Here is an 11,253-nt window from a genome sequence, read left to right on the forward strand (position 1 = left end):
CCTTTCATTCATCCAATAAATATTTACTGAACACCTTATTACATGTCAGATATTGTCCTAAGCAATTGGGATACATAAAGAATAAGCCATAAGGTTCTCTATTCTCATGGAGTTTACATTTAGACTGATGGAGACAGACAGTAAATCAAAAAAGTATACTATATAGTGTGTTAAAGGTGATGGGTGCTGTGGAAGGAAAGAAAAAAAGTATAGCCAGGGTAAGGGAGATTGCGTATGCTGAGGTGATAAGGGGAGGGAAGTGTAATATTAAATAGGAAGTCAGGGTAGGGTTCAGTGAAAAAAGATTTAATCAAAAACTTGAAAGAGATCAAGGAGTTGGCCATGTGGGTAATCAGAAGAAAGAGCTTTCTAGGCAAAGGGAACAGCGAGAATGAAGGCCAGTGCTTTGCTGATGGAGTAATGTAGGCTCTGAGAGAGAAAGGAGTCAAAGATGATTCTAAGGTTTTTGATCTTACTGGGTATAACTAAACTCCCATGTGCTAAGATGAGGCCCACAGGATAAAGGCTAGGTTTTAAAGTGAGGAGTGGGAATCAAAAGTTAGGTTTGGACACAATTTTCAAGCACTTTGTTAGATATCCAAGTAGAGGTTGGAGGTCAAGAGTAAACAGTTGGATTTGCAAATCTAGAGTTCAAAGCTGGAGAAAATTCAGGAGACCTCAGCCTAGACGTAGTATTTTAAGCTGTAGGATCAACTGTGATCAATAAGGAGAATGTAGAGAAGAGGACAGAGGATTGAGCCTAGCTCCCCAGTGCGTAGATGTTGGGAAGGTAAGGAAGAACAAACAGCAAAGGATACTAAAATGGAAAAGCCAATGAGGCCACCTTCTCACCTGGAGTTAGAACACTGGCAGATGATCTGAAACTCATGCAAGGACTATTCCTGTCTTAGTTTTACGTTAATCCAGTACTGGCAATACTTTTTCAAGCTAGCACCCCCGAAAGCCTGGAATGCTCTTGGAGTTCTGTCCCAGAATGGGGATGAGATACAGGAAGCTAGTCACCCTCTTGCTTTATTTGCCTTTGCTTCCTGCTACAGAGATGGCTGCCTGAGAAGGGGGAAGGGGAAGGGTGGTGGTGGCCGAACAGCCCCCTGGGCGTATGCTATAGTGAATTGAGCTGGGTCAACAAAACCAAAGCAAAGGCTTAGCTAGGCCCATATTCCAGACCTGTGAGTCACAGGGTAGACCTGGTAGGGATAATCAACACTGGGTGACTTTTTTGGTGTTTTGTGTGTTGTTGTTTTTTTTCATTTTCTCAGAGATATGTTGAAAGGGGAATGGAGTCTCTTGCTATGTTCCTATGTGAGTCAATGGCTGTTTCAAAGCCAGAAATAAGTTGAATTCTTGACCCTTTTAACCTGTAACACACCCATGAGGCTTATTATGGTAAATGCTAAGACAAAACTGTGACATATACCATGAAGAATAAAACTTTTTTGCCCTCAAAGGACTAGATTACTGCTATATCCTCAGGGCTAAAAATAATGCCTGGCACTTAGTAGGTAACTTAGTAAAAATCTGCTGATTAAATATACAAAAATAACAATGTGATAAAGAGCTGAAAGGAGATGTTCACAGGGTGGTAGGAGCACACAGAGAATAACATTCTGGCAGGAAGTGGTGACATGTGAACTAGGATGAGGGCCCTGGTTCAGGGAATGGTGATGTGTATTATGTGACCAGATTCCTTGAGTAGCACTGGTCTGAAAATGTTTAGCCTATGGAACCCAGTGCTCTCCTACTCCTCTTCTCGTCACAGCCACTCATTGCTGTGCCTGGTGTCAGAACAGGCACCTGAGTGCACTCAGTGGACACACCTCAGGAATTACCTAGTTGGAACCCAGGTTTATCAAGATACTAAGCTTGCTACTAGCTGTCTGCTGTGAATGCACCCTCCAGACAGTAGGAAATTTCATAGCTTTAGTATGAGCTTCCTGATTACAACCCTGTGAAAGCTGTCGTGTCTCTCACTATGGGCCTCCACATATTGCCAGTTGCACTAACAGATGGCGCTTTCTTCCTGTCCGTAGTAAATTTCCTTTGCAAACCAGGGCTAGTCACTCTTTACTATTTAGTCTAGAAGTCTGTCTGAAGAGGAAGTAGAAGTGTGATGTCCAAAGACCTGCTTGTTATTCTGTAGAAAGGAGCCAGCCTTTCTTTAGTTTTTACATTTTTCAGAACAGGAACAATGGCGTTCTTCTGTACCCATAAAAAAACAAGCAAAATTTGAGTCCCTTCCCTTGGCCAGCAGGTTGTAAAACTGTGACTGATCGGGAGGGAAAGATGAGAAATAGCCATGGAGCCTTTGCCCACTTTTTCACAAACTTAGGAGCTGTGGTTCAGACTTGGGTCCTCCATTGCTAGCATCCCATGTCCTTAAAGCTTGAGGTGGGAATCTTTAGACCAAGCAAAATATTATTTAATGCATTTAGCAATGCTTCATCTTTCCAAAATTGGGGACTTGGCTAGATTATGGAGATGTTTTTCTTCCCACCTAAGGGATTTGATATCACATTGTTTAACTCCAGGGCAGTAGCAAAAAAGTTACCTAAGAGCTATACTTTTGTGGCTGGTCTAATCATAGTCCCGAATGTTGATAAGAAAGCAGGAAGACCATGACTTTACTTTTCCTGGTGGGTTTCATTCATTTTTTTTTCAACACCTTCTATGTTTTTTGGCACTGGAAATGCAGTGATGAGACACAGCTCATGGAATCTAATTATTTGAGTTAAACCCAAACCACATGTTTAAGTTGCCCATAGAGGCTCTGAAAATTCCTGTGCAGCAAGATGGGAATCCAGGATTGAGTCCAAAAGCTCATTCCAGGTAGGGGGAAATATTACTAAAATAGCAGAGGGGCAAGATAAACATTGCATTGTAATAGCTGGTGCCCAGCTGATCATGAGAAAGCATATAAGGTGGGTCTCTGAAGTTGTCAGGGTTCTATCTCCAGTGTGTGGTGGCATCTGTAGGGGAGTCCAAGTGACTAACCATCAGTTCCTTTTATTTTTTCTTCCCCAAGTAAGGTTGAGTCATTCCCCAGGTGGCCCCCACAATGAACAGATGCTGGCATCTTCTTGGTATAGTGAACTGGGAGGTGGTTAGCAAGAGAAGATAGAGGACCCAAGGATTAGGATAGTTTTTAAGGTTGTGGAAAGTGGTATGACTCTGGGTGCATCCTATCAAGTAGAACCATGGCAGAGATGACAAGCCCTCTGAGTTCCTTTCAGGAGTAGCCATTTTCTTTGGTTACTGGCCAGTATCATTGTGTGTACTTTTCCTTCTCCTCCCAGCTGGGCCCTCTCCCTGGGAGAGGTGCCAGTCAAAAGAATATCAAATGCCCACTATCTTAGTCCTACTTTCTCTATCGCTTTCCACATAACAAACACACCCTGAAACGATGCAGTAAGGCAGTAGAAAGGCCCCAAACACCACTACGGGCTGGCCCAACTTTAGGAACTGCCTTTTTAAAAAATATATTTTTATTGATTTCAGAGAGGAAGGGAGAGGGAAAGAGAGAGAGAAACATCAATGATAAGACTTGAGAACCACTGATCAGCTGCCTCCTGCATGCCCCACACTGGGAATTGAGCCCACAACCTGGGCATGTGCCCTGACTGGGAATCAAACCATGACCTTCTGGTTCATAGGTCGATGCTCAACCACTGAGCCATGAGAGTCAGGCAGGAACTGCCTTTTTAAAGCTGCATAGGAAAATCAGATCATATCCTGGCTCAGCTCTTATGTGAAACTCAATCCTAAGCACTAGCTTTATAACAAATATACAAAAATCCCTCCCCCCGTGGAGCTTAAAAGTTTAGGATAACAATCAAAATAATGAAGTAAAATAGTAGGTTGAGCCATATAAACTGACCATTTATTCAGGTTAAAAAAAAGGTCAAATATTGACAGCTTCATATGACTCAAAGTAATATAGTCTGTGTCTGTAGTAAGTGCTAAGAAGAAATAACAAAGCAAGGAAGGAGGACAGCATGCAGGGGAGAGGTAGGTGGTTGAATTTTAAATAGTTTGGAACAGAAGACCACACTGAGGAAGTGGCATTTGAAGATGACCTGAAAGCTACCTGGTAGGAGGGCACAATAGGTGAGAGGAATAGCAAGTACAAAGGCCGGAGTATGCCTGGTGTGTCCAAGGAAGAGCCAGGTGGCCAGAGCAGAGAACAAGGGTGTCAAAGGCAGAGATGAGTTTAGACAGGTAGTAAGGAGTTGAATCACATGGGGCCTGAAAGCCAGGGAGAGGGGGCTGGACTTTACTCTGAGAGATGGGAAAACTTAATTGGCTTTTTCTCTGTAATTTTACTAGTTAGCAAAAGATTATGTTCAGATGATGTTTGTGCTTCATTAAGGGATGCTTATTAGGACCAGAACAGCTGCTCAGAAGCTGTGCTGGGCCCCAAGAGCAGTGTGGCAGTAGCTGAAAGGTCCACCTGAGTCACTAAACTGTCTGGAATTCCTTTGCTAGAAGGGCCTTTTTCTAAACACCCAGACTGATGATCAAGGTGACTTTCATTTTTTGCTTACCCGTAGGCCCTCTTTTCTTTCCCTTGACCTAGGGCTTGCATTTTCATGGCATCAACCATGCTAATGACAACTCTGATGAATGCTGGGAGCAGAGGTCAGCAACCAGGGTAGGGTAGACAGCGGCAACTTCTCTGCCCCGTGGAGAATTTGGATAAGGCACTGTGTTTGTCTAGGCTGGCTGCCCAGGTTGAGAGAGTGTGGTTTCGGCACACATCACAGCCACTAAGACTTGGAGACATACCACAGTCCACTATTTATTACTCTCCCATGTGAAATGCCCTGTGGGCTTATAAATATTGAAGCTGAGGCTTTTGCATAACTCATAAGCATGTCTCCCTATTGTCATTCACATTTGGCCAGTAGCAGCCACTAGATTTTCAGGTGGCCTAAACAATTTTGGGAACTTTAGCTGAGCTATCATAAAAGGAAGCACCTAAGAGAGCTAGGAAGAACTAGAGTGAATGTTCCTGGCTGTACTCATTATTTTAAGTCTGCCTACTTCCCTGAAGGATCTGAGACAACCAAATGAAGGTATTTTGTGAGCCTGGCAGAGGGTAGCAGAGCTGCTATGTGACAACAAACTCCATGCTTTCTGTCTTCTGTCCCTATCATATTAAAATGCATTAATTTTGCTTACTGGGCTTGTTTAAGCCATGTAATACTAACAACATGTGTAACTAATATTTAATTGGAGCCACATTTAAAATACGAACACACTGGTCTTTATAAGGCAGAGCAGTTCACACTTCCTTGCCCGGGGCCTGCATGCCAGAGAGCACCTCTGAATCTAAGTCCCTGGGTGGTAACTTAGAACCTGAGGGAGAAAGTACAAGATTCCAGGTACCTTGCTTGGTGATGTTTCCTAGGGAACAAGGTGGGGATTAATTAGGATTTATCACAGGCTTTGGGAACATAAAAAAATTAGATCAGTAATTTTTGGATCTCCCACCTAAGTAAGATCTGTTCAGATGAGAATGGTTTAGTCTTTCAAGGGGACTAAATTGTAGTCTGGGTTCTCTCCTCTCCCCAAATCATTACACCTTTCAAAATATACCCTAAAAAATAAGCTGACCCACTTACACATAACTGGTACACTTTAAACCAGCGGTTCTCAACCTGTGGGTCGCAACCCCTTTGGGGGTCGAACAACCCTTTCACAGGGTCGCCTAAGACCATCGGAAAACATGTATATAATTACATATTGTTTTTGTGATTAATCACTATGCTTTAATTATGTTCAATTTGTAACAATGAAATTGGGGGTCACCACAACATGAACTGTATTAAAGGGTTGCGGCATTAGGAAAGTTGAGAACCACTGCTTTAAACTGTGCTATGTATAGGAGGGGTCTGCAAAAAACTATATCCTGTTGTCAGGTACTAGTCTGTGTTCCAGTTCTATTGCTGCTGTTATTGTTATGGGTGTAGAGAGTACTCTGTACATACTTCAATACTCACAACTACCTTATGAATTAAACATTAGCCCATTTTACAGGTGAGGAATCATACTTAGGTTACGATTTTCTAAGGTCACCCAGTTTATAAATGTCAGAGCTGAATTCAAACCTCTATCTTAATCCCAATTTTGAGCTCTTAACTACTAACTGACCATCTCAATTTAGTGCGTCTTTGCTGTGGTCATCTTGCTGATTTGTGTTCTAGCTCACACTAGACCAGTGGTCGGCCAACTGCAGCTCTTTGGCCCCTTGAGTGTGGCTCTTCCACACAATACCGACTTGTGTGCATGGGCCACGAAGTTTCAATCACACTGTACATGCGCACCTGCACGTGGTATTTTGTGGAAGAGCCACACTCAAGGGGCCAAAGAGCTGCATGTGGCTCGCGAGCCACCGTTTGCCGACCACTGGACTAGAACATTGGGATTAATTTGGGAGGTAGTGAACTGCCATGGTTGGTGAGAAGATACTATCACAGGATGAAGACAGCGCTATGAAATTGTGACCTGTGGTTTTAAACACTGTCCCTCATTTTCCTTCACACCTAATATTACCACAGATTCAGTCATGTTCTTTCTGTGGGGAAGTTGCTTTAAGTAACTTGGAAGCTTTGGTATGATAAACCCAGAGAATTTTAGTAAAGGTAGGAAAAGAAAATTGAGCCAAGATTAGTTTATAAGGATAGAACTCCTTGGTATTTAAAAATCAGGTCTTTGTAACATTAAATATTTTCAATTTGGCAGGCCATAGGGTCTGTAGCAACTGCTCACTCTGCTGTTCCAGCACAAAAGCAGCCCTAGGCAATCCATAAATGAATGGGCAGAGCTCTGTTCCAATAAAACTTTGTTTACAAAAACAAGGCCACAGTTACTTGGCCTTAGTTTGCTGATTTCTGCCTTAGACCAAGGGAAATTCTCACCTCAATAAGAGCCCTGTGAGAAGAAACAAGTTTATTTGCTTTCCTGGAAGGGAAATGATTAGTGGGTGTACATTCCACCATGTACAGAAGAGGCTAAAAATATTTCTGATAAAGTGGTAATAGTTCTTGATCAGGCCAGATTACTTGTATAAAACAGCCCCTAACACTTGCTATTGCAGAAAGGATGCCATAGCCCAAAGAAGGTAAGTCAAGTAACAATGACAACAAATCTGTGGAGCCACGGGGTTGTCACCTCTTTTCTCTTCTGCCCTGCAGGCCTGTTTCTTATCCTCGGCTTGATACTCTACCCTGCTGGCTGGGGCTGCCAGAAGGCCGTTGCCTACTGTGGACACTACGCATCGGCCTACAAACCTGGAGACTGCTCCTTGGGCTGGGCCTTTTATACTGCCATCGGTGGGATGGTCCTCACCTTCATCTGTGCCATCTTCTCCGCACAAGCAGAAATTGCAACCTCCAGTGACAAAGTACAGGAAGAGATTGAAGAGGGGAAAAACCTCATCTGCCTCCTTTAATTTGGAAGAGACATTTATACCATTTTCTTCCTTGTTTATCCTTGTGAAACAGTTCACCTCTGGTTTCATCATCTGAGTCAAGTGAAGAACTAGCCTTTTACTACCAAATCCACATTCCACAGCCCTGAGCCTTAACAGGACCAATGAGAGGCAACATCCAGCCAAGCAAAGTGACTGCACATGAGGGCCACAGTGCAAATTGTAAGAGATGGAACATGAAAACAGTACATAAACCCTGACATGTGTCAGACAGCATCACTCCCAAGGCACAGTGAAGGAGAATGCTCTCAACCATGAAAGCAGCATTTCTCTGGTAACCAGAAGAGACTGTTAGCCAGACTTGCTGGCTGTTCAGAGGTGTGGGGTTTTTGTTTCCTCCTGGTTCTTTCAAGTGTCTCAGTTGAAGACTACACACTTACTGGGAGTGGGATGTGTGCTAAAAGGCATCATAGCAAAACACGATCTTTCTTCGCTCACCAACGGGATCAAGCAGGGACTGTGGAATTCTGTTGTGGAACTTATTGGAAGCTAAATTCCAGGGTCAGGTGAATCAATTGAACTGTCACTCCAAGATTAAAGCAAAAAATAAGGGCCTATAAGATTATGAGAATTAAAAAATCCTGCTAGTGGAGACAAATGCATTCCACTTCCCAGCAGCCAAGCTAGCGCCAGCACTGGCCCAGCCTCCTCTTCCACCAGAGATCACATGTTTTTCTCCTAGGCTTGGGATTGCACTGACTGCCAAAGGAAACCTCACTGTTTCCTCATTCCAGGACAGAGGTCTCCAAACCAGATGTGGCTCATTCAGATATTCACTGGGAGAAACTGCCAGAACCTCAGCACTTACGGGGAGACCTTTTCCCACTGTTTGGTAACCATGCTGTAGTCAGCTATATTTTCAACCCCAACAGCAGCAAAATGCCATTCTGTGCATTAACCCTTTGCGGTCCAAATTAATTGACGGGATTGAATGTTGAATCGGTTTGCAGTGTCAACCTCAGCCTCGACGTTGGACCTGCTCCTAGCGCCTGGTCTGTCAAGTCAGCCTCCATGTTGGACCGAAAAGGGTTAAAAAAAGAGCTAATCATGGGACTTAAGTTTTTTAGTTACTGGTTGATCCTGAAAGCAGACTAAAATAACACTAAATTGTTGCAAATGCTGAGCTGCATCAAAGGCTTCATTCCCAGGAAAACAGAGTAGAAATTTAATGCAAAATAAGAGAGCTAGACCAAACTTATAGCACCTGCCTGTACCTGTTTACAAAAAGAATCAACTACCACTATTAAAAAAGTTCTGGGTGCTTTTAATCTAGTTTCTATAAATTAACAATATCATTGATTCAGGAAAATGGTATTAGCCATCACCTCATATTTACTTTGAAATGATCGAAGTGGCCAGAAAGAACCTAGTCTGATATTATCCTAAGATCAGAATTGAAGAATGATACAGAAACACTCTATAACAACTTAAGCAAGTGGGATGGACCTGCCAGATTTCTGGAAGGATTAGGTCTCTTTTGGTTTATGAATCTGCTCACTTGAGGGCTTGCTTCATTTTGAAAATTTAACAAATAATTACATACATTGTTTGGGCAAGGTATTATGTACTAAGTGCCACCAGACATAGAACCCTGATTCAGATTTTACAGCCATGCCTAGTGCAGAAAAACTAATTCCTTTATGTGTCGATGGAATGGAACAACTAAAGTCTCACTCTATTCTGGCCTTTGGACTATACCAGAAACCATCTTTTCTTATAGATTAAGAGTTAAGGGCAGGAGAAGAAAGGGTGTGGAATCAGGCCTTAATGAGCTCACCACTCTTAGTCCAAAGTTCAGAATAAGCAAAATGTAAATCCTATGACTTTCCTTAACAAGAGAAGGGTTCAGGAAACATTAATCTATCTCTGACACTACACAGAAATAGGTTATGGCAGCCACTGGATTTGGCTCCTGTACCTGATGTAGTGTTTATATGCTCTAACCAAGTCCCGATGCCAGCAAGCCCTGGCAATAATTTTCATTTAAAAAAAGAAATTCGCTTCATCAGGCAAATAATTTTGATAAAAACACCAATTTTTCTTAAATGTATCATCAGAAGATTCACTCTACTTTTTTTTGGTATAAGATAAAGAACCCATTTTCTAACACGAATTTTACATTCTCACTCTCCTTACAGACAAGTTGTCATAGCCCAGAGGACCCTTTGAGCAAGTCCTTCATCCCTACTGCCCAACTGCTCCTTGGTTAAGGTGGCAGTGTATCCCTAGATCACCTTGATAATAAAAGTCACTTGACAGTGTCTACTTCATTAGTCTCAATGCTCAGAAGACAAAAAGCACATGCACACACAAAACCCCAAACCACTGAAACTACTCAAACACTGACCTAGTAAGCGGTAATGTTGGGCCTTTTAAACCTTCAGTTCACTAGCCAAGCTTTGGTTGGAAGGAATGGAACATTCAAAATCATGCAAATCTAGACCAAAACTGCATAGCTGATTAAAAAGAACAACACACTAAATATGAGGAATATGTTGAAATAAATGTGTACAAAATAATTAGACTGATTGACCCACACCTATTTTTCTAATTTCTATCCCCTAATTGCCTCAGTCTAAAAATCTAATATACCTGCACCATTACAACTACCAGAAAAGTCTTATTTATTTTTGCCTGCATTTGTGCTTAAAGTTTGTGATGGCTGGGCTTCTCAATGGACTCCAAAAAGGCAGAAATACTTGTTTTGGACTCTGTGGATTCTTTAAACCTGTGTGCTAATTCAACAATGTTACATTAATTGTGTAAGGGTTTTTGTATAGTTTTCAAACATCTGTGGTGTAATGATCTTTGTTAAAACACGTATTCTGTAAAGTGCCATAGTCTTTTTTTATGTGTAGCATATTTAAAATATATATATATTATACATACACAAGTCTGTGTGAAAGATGTGCAATAACAAAGGTGTATGTATGCTTTGTTTTTTGGAAACTGGACAGGCGTCAGAACAGGGCTTGTTTCTGTTTTGGCAAAGGAGAGTTAAACAGTTTTGCCTTTATGGCCTAGTATTTAACCCATAATGATTTTAATGCTACACAAACCTATGTGAAGAAAAGACTGGTATGAAATCATTTTTTCTGGGTCTAAATTAAAATAATCACTAGATTTATGTGAACGTTAAGCTGGCAGGCAGGCCCAGTTAATGCTAGTCTTTCATGTGAAATGTGAAGCTGCCCTTTTGCCTTTTCTGTTAGTGTGATAACTAGTAGCTGGTACATAATCACTAAGGAGCTATTTCTTAACATGCTTTGATAGACCATGTTAATGCTAGACCACTATTTAAGGGCTGATCTCACACCTTCTTAGCCATAAGAGTCTGGCCTAGAACAGACTTCTCTGTGCAATAACACGTGGCCACTGGAAATCCCTGGCCTGCATTTGTATTTGGGCAGCAATGACTCCCAAGGGCCAAAAGAGTTACAGGCACGACTGGGATTTCTTCTGAGACTGTGGTGAAACTCCTTCCAAGTCTGGGGGGAGTCATTAGGTGCTTTGGAGGAACTCAGCACCACTTGATAATTCAACAGCCACTTGAGCCAAATATGAAATTGTATTTACCGCTGATGGACTCGATTTGAGCCTTCAAATTTGTGGTTATTCTATTATATTGTAAATTAATACATTGTTTGTCTAGCATTGATTAGGTCCCTGTGCATATGTATTTTCACAACATGTTGCTCCCTTCCTTTCCCCAGATCTGAATTAAACCAGATTTTGCAAACTCA

The 11,253-nt window shown here is 42.0% G+C and overlaps 1 protein-coding gene across 2 annotated transcripts in view; it reads left to right on the plus strand.

Annotated features, from left to right (window-relative positions):
- LHFPL2 (LHFPL tetraspan subfamily member 2) overlaps positions 1–11,253 on the plus strand; it is a 131,968-nt gene extending 120,715 nt beyond the window's left edge. For both annotated transcript variants that reach the window (XM_059694252.1, XM_059694254.1), the window contains one exon: positions 7,215–11,253. In XM_059694252.1, coding sequence (XP_059550235.1) covers positions 7,215–7,471 — 257 coding nt within the window. In that variant the 3' untranslated portion in view covers positions 7,472–11,253. The remainder of the gene's footprint in view (positions 1–7,214) is intronic.

Source organism: Myotis daubentonii, chromosome 4 (genome assembly GCF_963259705.1).
Source record: "Myotis daubentonii chromosome 4, mMyoDau2.1, whole genome shotgun sequence".
NCBI classification, from domain to species: domain Eukaryota; kingdom Metazoa; phylum Chordata; class Mammalia; order Chiroptera; family Vespertilionidae; genus Myotis; species Myotis daubentonii.